The sequence below is a fragment of the Coregonus lavaretus genome (assembly GCF_964263955.1).
Source record: "Coregonus lavaretus genome assembly, chromosome: 34".
In the NCBI taxonomy this organism is placed as follows: domain Eukaryota; kingdom Metazoa; phylum Chordata; class Actinopteri; order Salmoniformes; family Salmonidae; genus Coregonus; species Coregonus lavaretus.
This window is the reverse complement of record NC_140021.1, coordinates 32783850-32808833: the sequence shown is the minus strand read 5'-3', so window position 1 is coordinate 32808833 and position 24984 is coordinate 32783850. Positions and strand designations below refer to the sequence as shown.

The 24984-nt window shown below is 40.5% G+C and overlaps 4 protein-coding genes across 5 annotated transcripts in view; all 4 read right to left on the bottom strand.

The window, feature by feature from the left end:
• Positions 1 to 129: 129 nt before the first annotated feature.
• On the bottom strand, positions 130 to 2737 carry LOC311108922 (B-type lectin plumieribetin-like; the record flags this gene model as incomplete). The annotated part of the gene is made up of 3 exons (XM_084151701.1): positions 2705 to 2737; positions 522 to 615; positions 130 to 399 (listed from the first exon to the last, which is right to left on the bottom strand). The coding sequence occupies exons 2-3, from the start codon at positions 609 to 611 to the stop codon at positions 130 to 132; spliced, it is 360 nt and encodes a 119-aa protein (XP_084007827.1). The 5' UTR covers positions 612 to 615; positions 2705 to 2737.
• Positions 2738 to 5774: 3037 nt separating this feature from the next.
• LOC311109035 (B-type lectin plumieribetin-like) lies at positions 5775 to 6255 on the bottom strand (the record flags this gene model as incomplete). Its single annotated transcript, XM_084151820.1, has 2 exons — positions 5775 to 6038; positions 6181 to 6255. The coding sequence occupies 2 exons, from the start codon at positions 6253 to 6255 to the stop codon at positions 5775 to 5777; spliced, it is 339 nt and encodes a 112-aa protein (XP_084007946.1).
• An 11984-nt stretch (positions 6256 to 18239) lies between these two features.
• On the bottom strand, positions 18240 to 19841 carry LOC311108884 (uncharacterized protein). Its single transcript, XM_084151676.1, has 4 exons — positions 19502 to 19841; positions 19257 to 19361; positions 19004 to 19105; positions 18240 to 18664 (listed from the first exon to the last, which is right to left on the bottom strand). The coding sequence occupies exons 1-4, from the start codon at positions 19694 to 19696 to the stop codon at positions 18581 to 18583; spliced, it is 486 nt and encodes a 161-aa protein (XP_084007802.1). The 5' UTR covers positions 19697 to 19841; the 3' UTR covers positions 18240 to 18580.
• Positions 19842 to 20096: 255 nt separating this feature from the next.
• The window catches only part of LOC311109018 (anion exchange protein 2-like), a 50878-nt gene continuing 45990 nt past the window's right edge, over positions 20097 to 24984 (bottom strand). For both annotated transcript variants that reach the window (XM_084151802.1, XM_084151801.1), the window contains exon 22: positions 20097 to 24711. In XM_084151802.1, coding sequence (XP_084007928.1) covers positions 24631 to 24711 — 81 coding nt within the window. In that variant the 3' untranslated portion in view covers positions 20097 to 24630. The remainder of the gene's footprint in view (positions 24712 to 24984) is intronic.

The window sequence follows — 24984 nt, the reverse complement described above, 5'->3', positions numbered from 1 at the left end:
ACACAACAGATCATTTTTTACCATGCTCTTTATTGAACATTGGTCAAGGAAGACAGGCATACAGCACAGATGGAAAGTGTGGGTATTATCAGCATGAACCTATCCCCGGTAGAGCTGCAGGTGCTTCGCTCACTGCTTGAATCCCTTAGACTGAGCAGAGGACCACACCTCTTCTCCGTCCCTCTCCACCACCATGGTGCCATCATTACGCAGCCACATGCGGCACATCTTGAAGCCACCGGACGCCGGGCACTTAGTCTGCCACATCATCTTGTTGTCCTTCTTGTACATGACAAAGTTGCAGTCGTCCTGCATGCACAGGCGGTGGGCGTCGCGCTGGCCGGCGGTGTCGGAGTTCCACATGGGCTTCCAGCCATAGATCACAAAGTTGCCATCCTCCTATGTAAAGAAATAGAATGGATACATTCATTTAACTATCCAGTTCCAAAGTCATAGGAAAAGTATTCTATGGACTCCAAAAAGAACACTTTCAAGTAGGCCCATATAATTTTTCAAGTTACCTGGAAGCAGGCTTTCCACTCGTGGTTGTTGGACATAAGGTAGTCTCCCTTACGCATCTCGTCATACTTGGACATGTAGTTCCTGGACATGATTCTGAAATGAGAAGATCAACAGAGATTAAAAACAATTCATTGGGCACAAACTAGTTAAATCAACGTTGTTTCAAAGCAATTTCTCAACTTATTGTGACGTGGAATCTACCTGGAAAATACATTGGATTTGAAAAAAGGTCATCAACTGTTGTTTTGAGGGCAATATTTCAACCGCAGGATAATGTCATCATGGTAACCAATTTTCAACATAGACAAACCTTGTATAAAATATGTTGAATTTGTATCTTTGAAACAAAGTCAGATCTTCAAGGTAATATCCACTATAAGTAAACAAAAACAATAGGCTGGGCAGCATCATCTACTGAAGAGTTGATCTATCTACAGCTGTCCATTCAGTCTCCCATCCAGGATTTTAACCAAACCCAAATCTGCTTAGCTTTGCTATTTGTCACTGACTATTACTAATGTGCTATCGTGAGAATTATTGTTGAGAAATCTCCACTTAATAGATTCACTGTTGCTATCAAAGTCATTCCAAAGGGTACTTTCAACAAAGCAAATGAAATGTAACCATATTTTATCTATAATCAATGATGTTATTTAGGACTATATAGCATTTGGGAAGTCATCAACAGCTATTGTTTAAATTCAGACTTCAACTAAAAATAGACAATACATATAGGGCTATCCGGGTTTCAAGCTTTGGTTGATTTCAAATGGAATCTACAAGTTAATAATAATATGTTGGAATCACATCTCAACCAAAAATCTAAGTGAAAGAATATGATTAAATCAAATCAAACTGTATATAAAGTGCATTTAAAGTTTGATTTGATTTAGTTCTATTCTTTAACTTAGATTTTTGGTTGAAATGTAGACGTGAATCCAACACATCGATTATACATTTGCAGACAAACTGGAATTAAAGCCAGACTCAGTGGCACAGACGGAGCCATCCAAGCAGAGGATCTCCTTTAAATGTTGATATTTGGTTGCGTTGACAACCAAACAAAATTCAATTACTTTTGTGAGACAGTAAATAGCCTAATGTAAAGGATATCTTACAAACGTATGTAAAACTATTTATTCCACCTTAAAATGAGTTACACATCCATTGCCACATTTTGAGGTTGCTGTAACAATACATTTATTTTTATGTAGTCATAGAAAGTGTGCATGTTCAGGGTCGCAGGTCTGTGGAAATGTTCACAATTGCTATAATAATCTGCTCAGAATCTCAAACGGCATTGATCACTTGCACCATGTACTTTAACGAAATCTCAACTGCAATCCAGGTCATTTAGTTGTGGTAATAGATGAAGCACATTTACATTTTTTAGCAGACGCTCTTATCCAGAGCAATTAGGGTTAAGTGCCTTGCTCAAGGGCACATCAACAGATTTTTCACCTAGTGGGCTCGGGGATTAGAACCAGCGACCTTTCGGTTACTGGCACAACGCTCTTAACCACTAAGCTACCTGCCGCACAGTGATGACCCATTAAGTTGTTGTATAAATAAACAAAATATCTGACATTGTATTCACATTTGAACTTTGTTGTGCTTTTAAATGGTTGAAAGCGCAGTGATAACACATTTAGATGACAACGAAACAAAACATCTGACATTGATTTTCCATTGGAATTTAGTTGTGCTTTTAGATGGTTGAAAGCATAGTTTGGAATATCATTGATCAACGTATCTACCAAATATTACCCAATTCTCAACATTGAAATTACGTGGTGTGCCCAGTGGGAGGCACTTGAGGGCATTGCTTCTGTCAGTTTCCCAACAGTTCAGAGCTGATGCAATCTCACACTCAAAAGACTGAATGTCATAAATAGTAGAACTTGTAAGTACTAGAAATAGGCCTAAAACACAGATAGAACATAGAGATTATAAGAGGTGTGATAAAGATGGAGATATATAGCTAGATAGAAAGAGATAGGCAAGGGAGATAGAGACTGATGAGAGAGAGAGAGAGAGCGAGAGAGTGAGAGAGAAAGATACAGAGACACCGTTGAGAGAGTGTGAGAGAGAGATATACAGGTAGACAGAAAGAGAGAAAAAAACGTGTAAAAACAGATTTTGCATAAGGAAAGACTGAGAGGAGAGAGAAGTTGATACTCACAGGCCGGTTGTGGAGTGGACGTTCAGTAGAGAGTCTTGTGAGTATGCAGCTCTTGGTGAAGTGTCTTCTCTTCAAAAGCTCTCTGCTTTTATAGCCGAAAACCCAAAGAGACCTGTGAGAAGGATAACACTCTTTCTGTCAAGCCTTAATCAAATCTGTTATGCACAAGACATGTATTTTAATGCAAGCTGTAAAACATGCCACGTGTAATGGGTTTTTCAAGCTTGAGATGAAAAACAAAATACTTTCAGTACTTTTTAGTTGTGGATGCTTAGGCTAATTGTTTGCACCTGGTGGGTCTGAATAGAGACCGTGTTAGAAATTATTTGAAGGAATCATCCTCAACACATTATGTTCGAGCCAACGGCAAATTATTCTGAAAAGTAAATGTGTGGCGTCTACTATGCTGGTTTCCATGTAGTGAGGCCATTTTGCTTGTGTATGGACTCCATATTCACCCAAAAACCACTTATACAACTCTAATAAACGTTCCTCTTATAAAGAACTCAAAATGTTACTTTAATCTGGTGTCCGTTTCTGTCCAAGTTGATTCAACTCTAGTGCTGAGTCCAATGAATGTCAACTGAGGTCATACATGTATGAAAATGGAATTATGCTAAATAGCTCTGTCTCTCTATGGGATATGAAACTATATTGGCTGTATCTATTCTACATTATTAATCTATGTTAAAACATAAGTAGTGGCCTTTCAAAGTGTTATACCACTCATTGCAGGATTGGGTTTGCTCAGTCCTTGGATGGGAGACTGCTGGGGGAAGACCTTAGGTCTATGATGACCAGATTACCTTGGGTTAGTTGCTATAGGGACAACTCACTGTAAATTCTGGATGTGATATTAAATCAAGGTTCTGACTTTCTATGGTCTAAAAAATAAATCCCATGGTGCTTATCGCAGGAGTAGGGATGTTAACCAAGTCCTCCTGGCTACATTCCCAGTCTGACCCCTCCCAAAATCATAACCATAATGCCAAGCTTCACATTGGCCCAATCCCTCCTCACTGAAAGCAATGTGTGATAAATACTCAGGTGCAAAATGGTAAGTAACCTGGAGGATGATGAAATGTGTTTGTACCTTTCTCAGAACTACACAATGCTGTCTTAGTGACATAAACCTGGCACAGCAAGCAACGACATGCTGATCCGACTTGTGTTGATCAGATATTCATCTCAGAGTGACATAAGAAAGATCGCATTCAGATATAGGATGCCCATAAACTTGGTGAATACAGAGAATACAGTACACATCTATTAGTGGAGTGAACTTTTAGCTTTCTGTACTGTATGTTTTAGAGGTTATTTCAAAATGGGACACCATGTTCAATCAATTACAGTACACCTGATTGGCTTTATGTGTAAAATGATGTAGAAATTAGATGGATTGTGCTGGTGTAAAGGACATCAGGCTGCAAGTACCACTTTCTCCTGATTTGGCTCCCAGCAAGGCTCAAACCCAGCACCTCTGCTTTGCTAGCACAAGTGACTGCCCTCCCGAAGTCTCTTACCAGTCGCACCACATGAAAAGCTAGCTATTCGTCAGCGTGGGGAAATTTCAGGCTGAGGTGTAAGTTTCACACATCCCCATGTGCTACATTCAACCCTCAAACTTACTCAACAGCGACCCCAGCGTTGAGCTGAGCGCAACTGTTGGCACCACTTTAAAGGACCCCACATAAAAAAATACTACAGTTTACTATAGAATACTACAGTACTTACTATAGAATTCTGTAGTAAACTCTAGTAGGGGAGAGGGGGGTATTTTTAGCCATTTATATGCATTCAGCATCACTACGTCAAGGGAAATATAGTATTCTTTCTAACAAAGATATGTACATATATTTCAGAAGGTTGTGTATTCCTGGAAATATTCAAAATTCATGTAAACATACGTTTTCAAAACATAGGTTGTCCAGGTATGGGTTTTGTTGAGCATAGCCAGGACAGGACAGTTAAGCATGTTACCCTAATTACCTTAGTTCAATCATATCATGTACTTGCGGCTATCTCGGACACTATGAATGGAAAATAGTGTCTGTGAAAAATATGTCTGTGTAAGAGGTTTGGATTTCCCCAGTACAAGGAACATATGTTCCCAGTACAAAGAATGTGTATGTGGGAAGTTTTAGAAATGTCAGTCAGCTGTTTGCATGAAGGGAGTCAGTCAGCTGTTTGCATGAAGGGAGTCAGTCAGCTGTTTGCATCAAGGGAGTCAGTCAGCTGTTTGCATCAAGGGAGTCAGTCAGCTGTTTGCATCAAGGGAGTCAGTCAGCTGTTTGCATCAAGGGAGTCAGTCAGCTGTTTGCATCAAGGGAGTCAGTCAGCTGTTTGCATCAAGGGAGTCAGTCAGCTGTTTGCATCAAGGGAGTCAGTCAGCTGTTTGCATCAAGGGAGTCAGTCAGCTGTTTGCATCAAGGGAGTTCAGCTCACTTGATGCAAACAGCTGACTGACATTTCTAAAAATTGAACTAAGGCACCATGGGTATTCAGTCAGTGGCATGTGTGTCATCTTTGTGTATATATTGATTAAATGTTGTGTGGTTGTTGGTTGAATGTTCTGTGAGATCACATTAAGGTACAGTACTAATTGATACTGTTTTGCATCGCAGACTTCTTTCAACTGGCCTACCAAAGACAGTGTGTTTTATTGTGACCAAATATAATTTAACAGATGCACTGAACAATGGGTAAAAGGTTCCTATAGATCCTATAGTTCATGATTTATAGAATCTCTATGGGTGTGGATTCAAAGTTATGTTCAAGCCCAGAAGGAACTGGCACTGTGTTTCGTGGTGGAGAAAACTTGTATCTCTGGTGTGGCTATTGGTCAATTCTTCAAAGCTTTCACAGCAATATTCAATCTAAGGAAATCTACATACATTCCACAACTATTAAAAAAAGATGATAGTAAGTTGTATACTGATTTTCATACCCAAAATGATATTTACCCTCTAAATCCAAGGACTTAATTATAAAAAAGCAATAATGGACACAAGAACAGAACACCAGAACTTCAGATACATTTGATGACGTTTATTTTCCTCCACAGAGTGCTTCATTTTGATCCCCTGTTCTGAGCAGAGTTCCACACCTCCTCTCCATCCTTCTCGATCACCAGGTTGCCATTGTTCCTCAACCACATGCGGCATGTCTTGAAGCCGTTGGCCTGAGTGTTGGCGTGCCACATGACCTTCTCGTCCCGCTTGTACATGACAAAGTTGCAGTTGTCCTGCATGCACTGGCGGTGGGCGTCGCGCTGGCTGACGGTGTCGGAGTTCCACATGGGCTTCCAGCCGTAGGTCACAAAGTTACCATCCTCCTATGGAGACAGATGGAGAGATAGAGAGATATTGATCAGAGCTTGGCCCCTGAATGTTGATAATGAATGTTGTAACATGAAAATCTACACTGACTAAGAACACTTTAAGAATCTGCCTTGTGTTCAAGATCTAGATACATACCTGGAAGCAGGCCTTCCACTCTTTGTAGTCTCCCTTACGCATCTCATCATACTTGGACATGTAGTTCCTGGACATGATTCTGAAATGACATAGGATGTAGTTAGAATGAGAATATGGAGCATTCCATATCGCTTTTTCTTCACCCAAAAAACGATTCCCAAAATCCTAACAGTGAAGTATGAGCACACTTCTCCATCCCATTTCAAGTCTAGTTCCCTCCTAACAATAGTTTTTACATGCAAGTCATTTACTGTTTTCTTACAACCTCCCTCCTTGTCTCTTTAATACCTGTAACTATGCAATGGACAGAGGAATCTACTGACAGAGAGAACCAATGTCAATTGGAATCAAAGACCATTAACATGTCACAGCTAAGGAGACGACAGATACAGTACATAGCTGGAAACATGACATACATCATTGATGGGATGCTTACAGACTGGATGTGGTCTGTGGAGGAGATGAGAATAACCAGTGGCCCCGCACATTGACTCTGTACCAGTACCCCCTGTATATTACATTTACATTTACATTACATTTTAGTCATTTAGCAGACGCTCTTATCCAGAGCAACTTACAGTTAGTGAATGCATACATGTTTTTTTATTTCATACTGGCCCCCCATGGGAAACGAACCCACATCCCTGCCGGCCAAACCCTCCCCTACCTTGGACGACGCTGGACCAATTGTGCGCCACTAGTGTGTCTAGTGAAGGGGTTACTGTCTCTTATGTCACAATGAAGGACTAGTGTGTTTAGTGAAGGGGTTACTGTCTCTTATGTCACAATGAAGGACTGGTGTGTCTAGTGAAGGGGTTACTGTCTCTTATGTCACAATGAAGGACTGGTGTGTCTAGTGAAGGGGTTACTGTCTCTTATGTCACAATGAAGGACTAGTGTGTCTAGTGAAGGGGTTACTGTCTCTTATGTCACAATGAAGGACTAGTGTGTTTAGTGAAGGGGTTAATGTCTCTTATGTCACAATGAAGGACTAGTGTGTTTAGTGAAGGGGTTAATGTCTCTTATGTCACAATGAAGGACTAGTGTGTCTAGTGAAGGGGTTACTGTCTCTTATGTCACAATGAAGGACTATAATATAATAATATGCCATTTAGCAGACGCTTTTATCCAAAGCGATTTACAGTCATGTGTGCATATATTTTTACATATGGGTGGTCCCGGGGATCGAACCCCCTACCCTGGCGTTACAAGCGCCATGCTCTACCAGTTGAGCTACAGAGGACCACAGTGTGTGTCTAGTGAAGGGGTTAATGTCTCTTATGTCACAATGAAGGTGATGATGAGGAACAATGAGGAACCATGACAACTAAAAGAGCTGAAAAGGCAAAGTGTCAATGGAAAGGCAAGCTGTGAAACCTCTCTCTCTCCTTCTCTCACACACACACAGTATTGTACAGCTAACCTTGTGGGGGGACACAATTCAGTCCCATTTAAAATCCTATTTTCCCTAACCTTAACCCAAAAACCTAACCTTAACCCTAACACTAAAACTAACCCTAGCTCCTAACCCTTAACGTAATTCTAACCCTAACACTAATTCTAACCTTAACCCCCTAGAAATAGCATTTGACCTTGTGGGGACTAACAAAATGTCCCCAGTTGGTCAAATGTTTGTTTGTTTACTATTCTTGTGGGGGCTTCTGGTCCCCACAAGAATAGTTAAACACATCCATACACACACACACACCCACCCACGTCCACACACCCACGTCCACACACACACACACACACCCACCCACGTCCACACACCCACGTCCACACACACACACGCACGCACGCACGCGTGTGTGTTTATTTTTTATTTTTTAACTGCATTGTTGGTTAAGGGCCTGTAAGTAAGCATTTCAATGTAATGTCTACACCTGTTGTATTCGGCGCATGTGGCAAATCAAATTTGATTTGATTAAACTAGTAAGTGAACAATAGGCAACATTGAGCTGAGGGAATAGGGTGGTTTTATAGTCAGGGAATAGGGTGGTTTTATAGTCAGGGAATAGGGGAGAAGACCACAGAGAGGACAAGAAGTTTCTCTTTTAGAATTAGATTTGAAATGTCACACATTCCCCACCAAAAATTCGTTCCCAGCTTATTTTATCCAAATAGCATCCAGACAGTGTTTTTAGTGTGAGTTGACAATTAAAGCTGAATCCCTTTGAGAAGTTTTGTCTGGACATCTGGGTGCTGTGATGATTGGGATCATGCCAGACACTCTTCTCAGTAATCTTAGCAATTAACATGTATACTTCAATAGTAACTGCAATTTCCAGCGACATAGCTGTGATGAATAAGTGTTTTTAGATTAATGTATTCAGTTATCAAGTATAAATATAGAAAAAATCTAGACCATACAGGCACTCTGTTTCTGAAAATTCCACATCCAATCAAATAAGTCTGGAATGTGTCCTCAAAAAACACCCTTCAAATCGCTAAATGAACACAAGGAGGCCTAAATGTTAAATGATTTCACATGACCAGACATTTGGAAAAATTCAAGGGAGGTATCAATACAGGGGTGTATTCAGAAACTGAATTGAGCGTGTACACTGTCTAATATGGCAAGAATGTGTGCAACTGTTCTGACTGTACAGTGTGATTTATTTAATTAGGCTTAATATGAAATAACTCAAGCAGTAATTCAGCACTGCTCTATGCCTATTGGTCAATTGCTCCCAGATTCAGTGTCTGTTGGTAAATTGCTTGGCAACTAATCAGCCTAGTACTGATTTGAAATGACTTGACCTGATTGATTTAGAGATCAATGTGGCTGCTGCTTCTTCTGTTTGGCTGAGAGGTGGACTGGAAAAATGCACAATAGTAGCCACTATATACTCTTTCTCAATTAATCTTTCCTTGACCTCGCACCTTCTCCTCCAATATGGTCGAGAAGGAGGCAAGGAGATAAAATGCGAGAAATCACAGAAAGACAAATTGAGATGTCTCCATAGACTACTCCAAGACAATGCTACCACAGTGACACAATTTAGAGTAAATGTACTCCTGCCTTGAAATCGATCCCACAGCGTTTTCAATGACAACATTACATTTGACATTTCAGTCATTTAGCAGACACTCTTATCCAGAGCGACATACAGTTAGTGAGTGCATACATTTTCATACTGGCCCCCCGTGGGAATCGAACCCACAACCCTGGCGTTGCAAGCGCCATGCTCTACCAACTGAGCTACACGGGGGGCTACAACATGATTTAAACAAGATGTTAGTTTAAAGAGATTGTATGGGATCTTAAAGAAATTAAATTAGAATTCGTAACATATCATACAAATTGCAGGATATTTATTTTTTGTTGTTGAGATGTTTTATTTTTTTTGCATGACGTAACATATCATACGAAATGGATGAAGTTGTACACAATTGTGCACAATTTTCGGGGACCCATTTTGGCACGTAAGCGCTACTTTCAAAACTACTGGCTGAAATTATCCAAAACCTTTATAATGCATCTTCAAGCACTTACAAATTCGTAACATATTGTACAAATTGGAATTCGTAACATAGCAAATAAAATACAATAAAATTGTATTTGTCACATGCGCCAAATACAACAGTTGTAGACTGTGAAGGAACATTTTATGTTTGTGCTTTTCTAATAACCAACTAGACTGGGTTCATGCAAGTGACTGATTGATCGTGCCTGGTAGGAATCCTCACTATCAGTATAATAAGCAGCTTGGCAGTATGCCCAGAACATTGTTTTGAGAACAGAAAGGGATATCTCAGTTTCAAGGTCTCAGCTTGGAGAGGAAGCCTCGTGAGGTATTGGTCGGTCACATGCATGAACCAAAAGTTAATGATGAATTAATTATAAATAATGAATAATGTAAATCATGCAAATATATCTTGTCTGTGTAAGCAGTATATAAGTGAACTAACGGGACTGCCCCGGCAGAGCTCACTTCAGACCGATACTTTATGCATCTAAGTTTGACTGTGACCTCTCCAGCTTGCTGACAAAGAGAGATTCATTTAAAATTGACTTTGAGTGTCCCCGTGTTTAATTTCCACTACAATTTGGCGTCAACGAACAGGATGGTTAATTCTGTCTGCGGAGCGTTCCAATGGGGGTCTGCGACGGAAAACCAGTGGCGCATTAAGGCATGAGGGAAATTCCCGTCTGACCAAACGATGACGAGGACCCGCCCAGACCCTTACTGCGAACTGCTCAGGAGGAGACACATCATCCGTGATTGAGGGACAGAGGTGTACTACTTGGTGCATTGAGTTTGTTTGCTGATAATAAATCATTATTAATTTAATATTGACTTCAGGTGTTCTTTCCACGACAAGACTTTACCGTGAAATGCTTACTTACGATCCCTTTCCCAATAATGCAGAGTTAAAAAGTAAGCAGCATATGTAAATAGTGAATAGTGAAAGTGTGTCTATGTGTGAGTGTGTGTGTGGCGTCAATATGCGTGTGTGTTTTGTGTGTGTGAGCATATGTAGTGTGTGTGTGTTGGAGGGTCAGTGTAGTATGTGTGAGTGTGTGGGTAGAGTCCAGTAAGTGTGCATAGAGCCGGTGCAAGAGAGTCAGTGCAAATAAAAAGGGGGTCAATGCAAATAGTCCGGGTAGCCATTTGATTAACTGTTCAGCAGTCTTATGGCTTGGGGGTAGAAGCTGTTCAGGAGCCTTTTGGTCCCAGACTTGGCACTCCGGTACCGCTTGCCGTGCGGTAGCAGAGAGAACAGTCTATGACTTGAGTGGCTGGAGTCTTTGATAATTTTTAGGGCTTTCCTCTGACACAACCTGGTATAGAGGTCCTGGATGGCAGGGAGCTCAGCCCCAGTGATGTACTGGGCCGTACGTACTACCCTCGGTAGCGCCTTGCGGTCGGAGGCCGAGCAGTTGCCATACCAGGCAGTGATGCAGCCAGTCAAGATGCTCTCAATGGTGCAGCTGTATAACTTTTTGAGGATCTGAGGGCTCATGCCCAATATTTTTAGCCTCCTGAGGGGGAAGAGGCGTTGTCGTGCCCCCTTCACGATTGTATTGGTTGGTTTGGACCATGATAGATCCTTAGTGATGTGGACACCGAGGAACTTGAAGCTCTCGACCCGCTCCACTCCATCCCCATCGATGTGAATGGGGGCATGCTCGGCCCTCCGTTTCCTGTAGTCCACGATCAGCTCCTTTTTCTTGCTGAGGGAGAGGTTGTTGTCCTGGCACCACACTGCCAGGTCTCTAACCTCCTCCCTATAGGCTGTCTCATCGACATTGGTGATCAGGCCTACCACCGTCGTTTGTAGGCAAACTTAATGATGGTGTTGGAGTCGTGCACGGCCACGCAGTCGTGGGTGAACAGGGAGTACAGGAGGGGACTAAGCACGCACTCCTGAGAGGCCGCCGTGTTAAGGGTCAGCGTGGTGGAGGTGATGTTGCCTACCCTTATCACCTAGTGGCGGCCCATCAGGAAGTCCAGGATCCAGTTGCAGATGGAGGTGTTTAGCTTAGAGATGAGCTTGAACACTGCGCTGTAGTCAATGAACATCATTCTCACGTAGGTGTCCAGGTGGGAAAGGGCAGTGTGGAGTGCAATAGAGATTGTGTCATCTGTGGATCTGTTGAGGCGGTATGCAAACTAGAGTGGGTCCAGGGTGTCTGGAATGATGATGTTGATGTGAGCCATGATCAGCCTTTCAAAGCACTTCATGGCTACAGATGTGAGTGCTACTGGTCGGTAGACATTTAGACTTGGGCACAGGGACTATGGCGGTCTGCTTGAAACATGTAGGTATTACATTTCATACAAATTGCAGGATTATTATTATTAGTTTTCTTTGGCAGGACATATATATATCATAAGAAATCGATGATGTTGTACTAGGGTTGCAAAGGGAGGGTATATTACTGGAAACGTTTTAAGTTTACCAGTAAACTACCAGAATTTTGGTAGATTTCAAATGTTTTATTTTATTTTATAAGATGACATCTAGTGGTATTTTTGGGTACTTAAGATTATCAAAGGCGTCTGTAATTATCTATGGCCCTCTGTGTGGCTTTACCGTACGTAAAATATATATAATAATCAAATAAGATGATTTTAAAATATAACATTTTATGACAAAGCTGTAAAATATATATATATATATATATATATATAAAGCATCACCTTAGTGAATACCATTGATGTTTAATATGAGGGTTTCAGCATGAATGTCTTTGTTGTACATGTTTTGGCACCAAACTGGTGGCAGTTGAGAAAAAGGTAAATAGTTGAAAGAGTTGCCTATTTTCCCCCTGAACCATATGGTCTATTCACTAGAAACTCATGGACAATATGGACACTCAAAGTTACCATAGATTACCTGTTAATTACCAAAATTACAGAATACATTTCCAGTAGCTTTGCAACCATACGTTGTGCAATTTTCGGGGTCCCATTTTGGCTCGTGAGCAGCCCTTTCAAAACTACTGGCTGAAATTATACAAAAACTCTGCTGCATCACTTTTAATGACAATCCAAAATTAACACAATTAAAAGAGACTGATTGTTTTATTGGTTCACAACACAGTATACACATTTTTACATAAAACGTTATGATTGCCCAATTCAGACATTCAGAGACATACTGTATGTAGGTCTACTGTAGTAACGTAGCCCACAAAAAAATAAAGCTTCAGTCTTTGTGACATTCTTTCATTTAATGCCGTTGGAGTCTTTGGAGCTCCAGATGTCAACCCCGTCCTTCTGCAGCCCAAGGGTGCCATTGTCTTTAAGGTGGATCCGGCACATCTTGCAGCTGGACTTAGAGGTGTTGGTGTGCTAGATGGCGGCATCCTTCTCTGTGTACATCACCAGGTTGCAGTCGTCCTGCATGCACAGGCGGTGAGGGGTGGGGCTGGACGTATCTGAAGACCACATGGGCTGACCAGAGTACCTTCTTCCATATGTTTGGGGAGTCTCCCACATGCCTTTTGGCGAACACCAAACGTGTTTGTTTATTTTTTTCTTTAAGCAATGGCTTTTTTCTGGCCACTCTTCCATAAAGCCCAGCTCTGTGGAGTATACGGCTTATAGTGGTCCTATGGACAGATACTCCAATCTCTGCTGTGGAGCTTTGCAGCTCCTTCAGGGTTATCTTTGGTCTCTTTGTTGCCTCTCTGATTAATGCCCTCCTTGCCTGGTCCGTGAGTTTTGGTGGGCCGCCCTCTCTTGGCAGGTTTCTTGTGGTGCCATATTCTTTCAATTTTTTAATAATGGATTTAATGGTGCTCCATGGGATGTTCAAAGTTTCTGATATTTTTTATAACCCAACCCTGATCTATAATTCTCCACAACTTTGTCCCTGACCTGTTTGGAGAGCTCCTTGGTCTTCATGGTGCCGCTTGCTTGTTGGTGCCCCTTGCTTAGTGGTGTTGCAGACCTTTCAGAACAGGTGTATATATACTGAGATCATGTGACACTTAAATAAAGTCCACCTGTGTGCAATCTAACTAATTATGTGACTTCTGAAGGTAATTGGTTGCACCAGATCTTATTTAGGGGCTTCATAGCAAAGGGGGTGAATACATATGCACACACCACTTTTCCATTATTTATTTTTTAGCATTTTTTAGCATTTCATTTCACCAACTTTGACTATTTTGTGTATGAAATCCAAATAAAAATCAATTTTAATTACAGGTTGTAATGCAACAAAATAGGAAAAACACCAAGGGGGATGAATACTTTTGCAAGGCACTGTACATGTTAGAATCACCTTTAGCAGCGATTACAGATGTGAGTCTTTCTGGGTAGGTCTCTAAGAGCTTTGCACACAATATCTGACAAAGAAAAGGAGAGCAGCACACTCTAGGAGCTCAGATGCAATAATTTTATAACCAACGTTTCGACAGCCAAGCTGTTTAATTCGCCTCCAGATTGTGCATCATTTGCCCATTATTCTTTTCAAAATTCTTCAAGCTCTGTCAAATTGGTTGTTGATCATTGCTAAACAGCCATTTTCAGGTCTTGCCATACATTTTCAAGCAGATTTAAGTGAAAACTGTAACTCGGCCACTCAGGAACATTCACTGTCTTCTTGGTAAGCAACTCCAGTGTAGATTTGGCCTTGTGTTTTAGTTTATTGCCCTGCTAAAAGGTGAATTAATCTCCCAGTGTCTGGTGGAAAGCAGACTGAACCAGGTTTCCTCTAGGATTTAGCTTGTGCTTAGCTCCATTCCGTTTTTTTATGAATAACTTCACCATGCTCAAAGGGATATTCAATGTCTGCTTTTTATTTTATTTTTACCCATCTACCAATAGGTGCCCTTCGTTGCGAGGCATTTGAAAACCTCCCTGGTCTTTGTGGTTCAATCTGTGTTTGAAATTCATTGCTCGACAGGGATCTTACAGATAATTGTACTGTATGTGTGACGTACAGAGATGAGGTAGTCATTAAACAGTCATGTTAAACACTATTATTGTACACAGAGTGAGTCAATGCAACTTATTATGTGACTTGTTAAGCACATTTTTATTGCTGAACTTATTTAGGCTTGCCATCACAAAGGGGTTGAATACTTATTGACTCAAGACATTTCAGGTTTCCATTTTTTCTTCATTTGTAAAAAGAAAAAGAAACATAATTCCACTTTGACATTATTGGGTATTGTGTGTAGGCCAGTGACCAAAAAAATCTATATTTAATCAATTTGAAATTCAGGCTACAACACAACAAAATGTGGAAAAAGTCAAGGGGTATGAATCTTTTCTGAAGGCACTGTATGTGAACAAGTTTAGTATCACACATTCCCCTATCCCAAAATGAACAGCATGACACACCATGAGTTCTAATTCTTTCCCTCTACTTTGTAGTTGGAGTGAAACCCCATTGGCAAATCAATCTTGTCTAGAGCCTGGTTTACATCTTGCACTAACGTGAGTTTCGTGATCTGATCAATATGAATTGTGTTACTTTGGAGTCACCTTTATTATAAATAAGAATAGAACATGTTTCAAAACACTTCATTAATGTGGATGCTACCGTGATTACGGATATTCCTGAATGAATTGTGAATAATTACGAGTGAGAACGTTACAGAGGGTCAAATTCAAAGATCATACCCTCAAGACATGCTAACCATGACCAATAACAGGGGAGGTTAGCATGTCTTGGGGTTTGATCTTTGACCCTCTGTAACTACCCACATGGTGGTCCTCTATAGCTGGTAGAGCATGGCACATGCAACCTTAAAATGGAGATAGCCTCAAAGGTGCTGCCACACACACCATAATGGCACAGATACAAAGATGAGACACCTATATATCTATGGTGTCAATTGTTTCCGTTTGGATAATTGAGACTTATTTTTTACTTTAATAAATCACCATAGCTAGCATATGGATTGGTAGCTTTCAATTGGACAGATGTACATCCCAGCAAACATATTTGAATCCCAAAACCATACTTGACTTATTTATTTCAATATTATATGTTTGGTAGTGACACTTCTTAAAAATACATGAAGATTTACCAACTTGCTCACTCATGTTCTCCACAATGTTTGCAGACAGACAACTCACCATGTGGTCATGCTGGAGAGGATTGTGATCCCATCACCTGGTGATATTTGTTGGGGTGACATAAAAATGTGGGACAGCTTTTTTTTTAATGATGTTTAAAAATAATAGTGTTAAAAACATTTTTAAAATCATGAATTGCTTTATTTTCAAACATGAAGTTCAGGAGTCAGTGTTCGGGAAAGCCATCTCTCAATACAACTAGGTGTATAAACAATTACATTGTACTATATTAATTTAGCAATATGTTTGTTATTGCCTTGGATTGAATTAGAACATATCATGATGTAAATACATTTATTTAGTTTGGAGTTTAAATATATATATTTTTATGGGTGGGACTGCAATTTGCACCACTTCTGTAGAATGACCCATGTAAGCAGGAACCCAAGCCAAGGGAACGGGACTGATCCTGCAGCTGAGCCAATTTATTTCCCCCATGTCTTACTTCCCTACTTTAGTTGCATGTGAATTCAGCCCTGCAGCTCTGGAGAGTGCCATCTTCCTGTGGCTGCTCATCACCCGAACACCAAGTCGCAGTGACCTGCGCAAACTCAAAGGGCAATGATTTTATGCATTTCTTTTGCGGTATGTGCAGAGCATATCTTTGCAATGTACTTGTTAGGAACCGGATCGGGGAAACAATAACATCTGTCCCTGGCATTGGGTCAAAGAGGGCCCTAAGAAAGGACCTGGTCTCTGTACATGTGGACTTCATTACACAACTCGTGCATTGTAACTCCACCTAAGCAGTTATGCAGCTGTTATGTACTGTACCTTACCACCACTAGAATTTCCTTTCTCAAATGAATAGCAGTGATACAATGGAATGTTCTAAATCTTCTATAAATGTTATTACCTAGACAACAATGTCTCACAACAGAGTCAAAAGGTTGATTCTCAGCAGTCAGCTAGCCTAGTAATTACGTTGTTTGTTTGAATTGGCAAAGGGAAGCATGAAATCAATATAGCAATGGCTCACCACTTAGTTAACAGATTTCGGTCATTGTTGTGGTTTTTTAAAATAATTTCAGTGTAGCTGAGATATTACATATTACACTATATACAGACATGTACATTTAGTACATTATTATTCAAAATGTGTAAATGTGATCAGAATTTACTTAAAGGCCAATTCCACCACTTTTCAACCTGATATTCATTATCTCCAGCACCATACCAGTGTCTGAAAACGGCACGTTTCTACGTTCTGTGGTTATAAAGATAAGGTCCTAAATTCATAATGGTTGACATCATTGAGTAGGATTAGAAGTAACAAACAATGATTTTCAAAACAATAATTTCTAGCCAGGGCGAGGGCATTTTCCTGCTCCCCACGTCACTGCAAATCATTGTTTTGAAAATCAGGTTATAAAAAATAAAATAAAATTCAAATGCACCGTTTTCACATATGTAGACACTGGTATTGTGCTGGAGATAATGATGTTGAAAAGTGGTGGAATTGCCCTTTAAATAAAAAATTGTGATCTTGGCACAAACACCAGTGTGTTGTAAATGCAGTTCATTTTCATTTCTGTCTTATTAACCATCTATTCTATGGTATTTCAGTCTTAATGACGGAGAGTAGGGGCTCCGCTGGCATAGCTCATCTTGCGACAGTACTCTTGTCTTGTTGTCGTCATAGCCTGAAACAAAAGGAAATGGTCTCATGCTGTGTCATCATTTCAAACACATTTAAACACTAGTTTTGTTTTGTGGACACAGTGGACATACGGTTTGGGGGTCTTTCTCAATCTCTCCGGCAAATGTTTTGTAGCAAACTCGAAAGTCCATCAGTGGCTGTTAGAATACACACAAAATATGGATTCAACATGTTGCTGTATCTATAGCCTGTAATGATGTCAGCAGCCTTATACTGTACATTATCTCTAGAAACATATATAAAGTTTCCCACTGGGCACACACTGGTTGAATCAAGGTTGTTTCCATGTCATTTCAATGAAATTACGTTGAACCAACGTTTAATTGACGTCTGTGCCCAGTTGGTTGTTGAATTGACAAGAAGCTGATCATTGAAATACTCATGTATATTATTTAAAAGCTTTGACAAAAGACAGTAGAAACATGTACAAGGAAGTACTCACTAGGTCATTCCTGAATTGGCATTGCTGAGGGCTTGGATTAACATTTCCCCTGGCACACTTGGTGGCTTTCAGGTAGAAATTGTGGTAGATGTATTGCACATTAAACCCAGACTGAAATAACATTTTATATTAAACAAATCTTGTTTGTGTTGTATTGTTCAGTTCACTGTTAGTAACACCCTATAGACAATAGACACTCATTATTCCACCGGGATAAACATTAACGAGACTCAAAACACGTATTGCTCAGACCCAAGGAATCAGAAGTGCAAGTTTAAACATGCTATCAGCCAACTGACTGTTTTCCTTGGCCTTCCTATGGAGAAATGGGAGATGCTGTAACATCTAGAGGAATTTCCCCTATCATGTCTACCTATGTGCTATTTGGAAGAGAGAACACCAATGACTTGAATTAATATTTTCTGAATAAAACTTTATTGAACATAAATGTACCACACTCAACTTTCAACATTTTAACAAAGAATGGGCTACACAGTAGTAAAGCATCTAGCTCAACTACTGGGATATTGCAGAGGTAGAGGAATAGGAAATACGTACATAGCATACATGAAGTGAACACTTGGAACTTAAGCCTAAGCGTGTTTAAAGTAATTAGAAACAGTATGAAGGTGAATACAGAATAATGAATACAGAATACAGATGAAATGAGGCTGTCTTTCCAGACTAAATCCAGATGTATTCTGCAATACCATCATTTCGTCATGGCACAGAACTAACATGGCCCCTTTCACTTTAAGATTTAGAAGCCAGGAGAGTTGGGGCTCCACTGTGGTAACCCATTGTGTTACAGTGTTCTACTCTTGATGTCGTAATTTCCTGAAATTCACAAGGGGAAATAAACAGGTTAATATTCTGCTTTAATAACCTTCACAATATACTGTATATTTGTCTTCAACATCCATTTTTACTCAATGATGTGATGGAACAAATCACTGCAATTACTGTCCGTTTCTGAATTAGATTATAGGAAAGAGTTCACCTCTCTTGTGATACTGTCCTTAATCTTTATAGGAGCTAGTATATAGACAATTCTATCATTCTCCTCATGACAATTCTAACATTTTCTTCATAAGCATACTTTGTTATAGAATTTGAGTGGTGAGTGATTGAAACAGATTAGAGTTGGGGGAGGGGACAACTAGCGATCCAACAAACCTCTGTAAGTGCTGGTTTGTGGACACAGTGGACATACGGTTTGGGATCCTTCTCAATCTCTCCAGCAAAGGTTTTGTAGCAGACTGCACAGTCTATCAATGGCTGTATAAATACACACAATACGACAGCATTATATGTACATTACAATTCCATGCTGTAAACTTTGATGTGTATAACTTATGGGATTGTATGAAAGCCCTAAAGGTTGTTGATGATTCAGCACAACTGTGCTCAGACAATTCCAGGTACTCACTCGGTCATTCCTGAACTTGCATTGCATGGAGTCAACCGTTCCCTTTGGGCACTTGGTGGCTTTCAGGTAGAAATTGTGATAAATGTAGCTCACACCAAATCCAGGCTAGAGGAAGAAAATGTATATCATTGAGTAGACTAAACAACCATAAACATTTACCAGAATGGTCTACACAAAACGCAGTCCTGCCACAGTCAACCTCCCAGCAATAGAAACCTCAATAGTTTTCGGCACCAGGTTTTTACCTCTATGTCAGACTTCAGGAGAGTCTTGAAGAAGAGGAAATGGTGCTTGACTCCAGAGTGAGAGTTGAGTTGCTGCAGGGACAGATCCACTCCTTTCCTGTAGTTATCAGGGAGTTTACTGTAAGCCTCCTGAGCCTCAGTAGAAGACAGCAGGACTCCAGCACTAACCAACATCAGCAGCAGTAGAGCAGCCATCTTCCTCCTAGTGTGTGTGGCGCAGCCTGACTGAGGTTATTGTTCTGTATGAAGACCACCCTCTCCACTTCAGGGACGAACACTGACTCAGACAAACAAGCTTTTCAGGGAAAGAGCCTCGGATGTGTTTTTGGAGTGGTTGCGCAATCAAGGACAATGTGCAGGTCTGGTCATGTGCTGTTTCTGACCTAGTTTCAAGAAGGAGGTTAGTTTCAACATGATGAGAATCTGGACGTTTTCATTTCTATATTTCAACATTATACAAAATATTTTTGAATTAGTCAAAATGTGTATGTATCGTAACAAGTATTTTCTGTAACATCCTGTAACTTCTAACTGTACTCAAGTTATGAATAATATGTTGGTTGAATTCTTAAATAAAAGAACACTACAGCACAAGTCATGTTTAATAGAAAATTGACTTTATTGGTCATCAATATTTGAACTATTTATGTACACTGAACATAAGCAATGAGCACCCAGAATGCTTTGTGTTTCTTTTAAAATGGAACTGCATTATAGTAACGTTTCTGTAGGCACTGCCAATCATGTACAGAACATCTTCCCTCCACCCATCCACAAAAAGAACTAACAGATTTTGCACCCCACCATTTTGCCCATGGTCATGAATTACTGCAAATATTTAAAAACATCTGCACAATACCCTTCAAACACTCAAGACAACACATAATGCCACTTATTGCAATACATGTGAGGGATCAGGACCTGTATTCATGAAGAGTCTGAGTAGGAGTGCTAGGATCAGATCCCCTCTGTTCATATAAATCTTATTCATTAGGATCTAAAAGGGAAATCTGATCCGATCATCACTCCTACTCTGAAACCTGTTATGAATACAGGCCTTGATCCATGGGCATTCTAAAAGTGAAAACGAATTGAACTTGAGTGACATACTGGAAAAAGATATGACAGCTGTGACAGATTTAGGTGATAAATGTAAAATGTCACAATCACATATTGTATACATTCACATGCAGCTGTAGATCAATTCAGGCACAAACATACAACTTAGATTGCGTTTACACAGGCAGCCTGATTCGGATATTTTTCAATTTATTGGCCTTTTGACCAATCAGATCAGCACTTTTGCCAATAACTGAGCAAAAGATCAGAATTGGGCTGCCTGTGTAGATGCAGCCATAGACCATGGGAATATGGAGCAGAGTATAGCTTAGTTGAGGTGTACAGAAGTGCTTAAAAATAGTCCTCCAGAGATTTTTGATCTTTTACTGTTGAAAGGCAATATCCCAAGTATAAATACAGTAAAGTACACACACTAAAGGGTAAAAAAATATGTTTCAAGGAGAAGGGCATTCAAGGAGTTGGTCTGATGGGGATTAGTGATGTCATCGGCCTCCCCCCTTGCTTGAGAAACAATAAAAGGGGCAATAATGAACAAAAAGAGGGAAAAGACTGAGACATGGGGTCAAGTCTTCACAATCAATGACTGCATTTCAGGTTTAAAAAAGTATATTCATAGGTCTCCAGATATCCATATATATTAAAAACACCATCTTTAAAAAGGGCCAGAACTTAAGTATTGTGTAATTGGTCAGAGGATCGATTAAGTTCTGGGTCCATAAGTGTTAAGAGAAGAGATAGAACGAGGATCAGAACCGAAATCAAAAGAGCTACACCCTTTCTCTTTGCAAGTTACAGGCAAGTATATGGGCCAAATGTCCCCTCTCCTTCCGAAATTTGAAAGATGCAAACACCTGCAAAATCGGGATTTGTCCAAATAACCAGTGAGGAAAAACCCAAGCACCGGACCTAATGCTGCTGATCTCACAAATCCACTTGGCGAAAGTATCACTATGTTTAGTGTACAGTGCCTTCGGAAAGTATTCAGACCCCTTGACATTATCCACATTTTGTTATGTTACAGCCTTATTCTAAAATGGATTAAAACATTTTAAAAAACTCAGCAATCTACACACAACACCCCATAATGACAAAGCGAAAACAGGTTTTTTAAATTTTTTGCTAATTTATTACAAATAAAAAACAGAAATACGTTACTTACATAAGTATTCAGACCCTTTGCTATGAGACTCGAAATTGAGCTCAGATGCATCCTGTTTCTATTGATCATTCTTGAGATGTTTCTACAACTTGATTGGAGTCCACCTGCGGTAAATTAAATTGATTGGACATGATTTGGAAAGGCACACACCTGTCTATTTAAGGTCCCACAGTTGACAGTGCATGTCAGAGCAAAAACCAAGCCATTAGGTCGAAGGAATTGTCCGTATAGCTCCGAGACAGGATTCTGTTCGAGGCACAGATCTGGGGAAGGGTACCAAAAAATGTCTGCAGCATTGAAGGTCCCCAAGAACACAGGGGCCTCCATCATTCTTAAATGGAAGAAGTTTGGAACCACCAAGACTCTTCCTAGAGCTGGCTGCCCGGCCAAACTGAGCAATCGGGGGAGAAGGACCTTGGTCAGGGAGGTGACCAAGAACCCGATGGTCACTCTGACAGAGCTCCAGAGTTCCTCTGTGGAGATGGGAGAACTTTCCAGAAGGATAACTATCTCTGCAACACTCCACCAATAAGGCCTTTATGGTAGTGGCCAGACGGAAGCCACTCCTCAATAAAAGGCACATGACAGACCACTTGGAGTTTGCCAAAAGGCAACTAAAGACTCTCAGACCATGAGAAACAAGATTCTCTGGTCTGATGAAACCAAGATTGAACTCTTTTGCCTGAATGCCAAGCGTCACGTCTGGAGGAAACCTGGCACCATCCCTACGGTGAAGCATGGTGGTGGCAGCATCATGCTGTGGGGATGTTTTTCAGCTGCAGGGACTGGGAGACTAGTCAGGATCGAGGCAAAGATGAACGGAGCAAAGTACAGAGAGATCCTTGATGAAAACCTGCTCAAGCGCGCTTCCTACCTCAGACTGGGACGAAGGTTCACCTTCCAACAGGACAACGACCCTAAGCACACAGCCAAGACAACACAGGAGTGGCTTCGGGACAAGTCTCTGAATGTCCTTAGTGGCCCAGCCAGAGCCTGGACTTGAACCCGATCAAACATTTCTGGAGAACTGAAAATAGCTGTGCAGCAACGCACCCCATCCAACCTGACAGAGCTTGAGAGGATCTGCAGAGATGAATGTGAGAAACTCCCCAAATACAGGTGTGCCAAGCGAATGTGAATGAGAGACATTGTGCAAATGAACAAAGTTTTGATGCATGCATGCTGCCAAAGGTGCTTCAACAAAGTACTGAGTAAAGGGTCTGAATACTTATGTAAATGTGATATTTCTGTTTGTAATTTGTAAGAAATTAGCAAAAATGTCTAAAAACCTGTTTTTGCTTTGTCATTATGGGGTATTGTGTGTAGATTGATGAGGGAAAAAATCACTTTAATCAATTTTAGAATAAGGCTGTAACGTAACAAAATGTGGAAAAGGTCAAGGGGTCTGAATACTTTCCGAAGGCACCGTATATACCCAGTACTTCAGAAATGTGTTGAGATTGTGTAGCACTTGAGAGACTTGATCCCATTTCAGTAACTCAAATACATGTTTTTCTGGAGAAAATACGAATGACAAAATGATTGGGGAGTTATTTCCCGTTCAGTACAGTACTTTAAAAGCATTTGGTACTACAATGTGTACTTTGGTTACATTTGGTCTCCCTCTGCTGGTAAGCTTTAGCCACCACAGCGGCAGCATAAACACTAGAGGGGGATGACTACTGGATGAAAGCAAATAAACGACACAATAACATAGATACCCAACATTTCATCACGACTCCACAAGACTGCTGTGACTGCTAACCTGTTGTAATGACTATTGGTAAAAACCACTGGACCATCACCTTAATATCAGTCAGAGGTTGGAGCAGGTTGTCCCCTTTGCAATCGTTTGGAAACTAAATCGCACTTTTTACACAGCATAGTATTTGATAGACTATGAAGACACAAAGTAAAACATAAAACATTCAACGTTATACCCCAAAAACTAACTTTTTAGAAATGTCCAGATTTGGTGTCTTAAAAAGTGCTGAGAGTGGCTGTTGAATGGAACAGCTGTTAAAAACAAAGGTAACATTATTAGGTGTCCCTGTACAGCTATCATGTCCTTCATAAGGCGCTTAGTGAGCTAAAAGAGCTAAATATAAAAAGTGAAAGCGCAATATGTTAAATATATTGACTCAAGGAATGTATGCCATATATAATCCTCTACACATTCAATGTGAATCAGCGCAACCTTTCAGGGTTGAACAATTAATCATTGTGTACTAAACGACCTACCATATACTGTCATTGGAATAAACCTTGAAAATAGACATTTATAGCACACAACTTAATTTGAACCTCTCCCCTACATAAAAAAAAAAGGCTAATATGTTGAAATATATTAAAACATGGATGATGATGATGAATGATATAAATAAATATGCTGAACCGGTTGGACCTTTCAGTCTGTATTCATACCTAATGCCACAAAGTGCTCTCTATAGGGTTATGACCCCTAACCCCTTCAGGGGACAGGAAGTTCCCCCTTATAATGTGTCCCCATTTCCAGCTGTGTGTCATCATGAGAACGCCTGTATGTTGTCATGAGAACGTTGAATCTATTCATGGCACCCAATTGAACTGTGTCCCAGTGAATGAGATTGACAGGGGTTATGAGTGGTCTTAAACCCCTCCATGACAGAGCTGGGTCTCAGAACACCAAGACTGCATGCCACATCTTTACCCTTTGGTCAGGTTACAGCAATGGAAGCAAGGACCAACAGTGCTCAATGATGGTCTGTCATATATATATATATATATATATATATATAGGGTCTTTGCTGGTGGAGCCATTGGGCAAGCATCTCCTTGGCTGGTCGATTGATTGGCAGGATGGGGTGGCCACTGGGGGAAGAATACAGCGGTAGGTATATGATGGCGTGGGTCACACAGGCATGTGCATCTCCGAGTATTCATCATGGACCTCTCTCTCGTCAAAGATGGGCTCTGCGTCATCAGCATCCAGCTGTGAGAGAGGAGAGCAGACTGTTAGAGCAAGGCAGTAGCTGTACCGTTAACCCTACCCTACCTCTGAAGAGTACCTTAAATAACTCTCTAAATGGGGGATAGAAAGTATATTAAAAACAGGTGCTTCCACACAGGAAGTTCCGGACACTTGTAGAATCTATGCCAAAGCGCATTGAAGATGTTCTGGCGGCTCGTGGTGACCCAACGCCCTATTAAGACACTTTATGTTGGTGTTTCCTTGATTTTGGCAGTTACTTGTAGCAGCAGACTA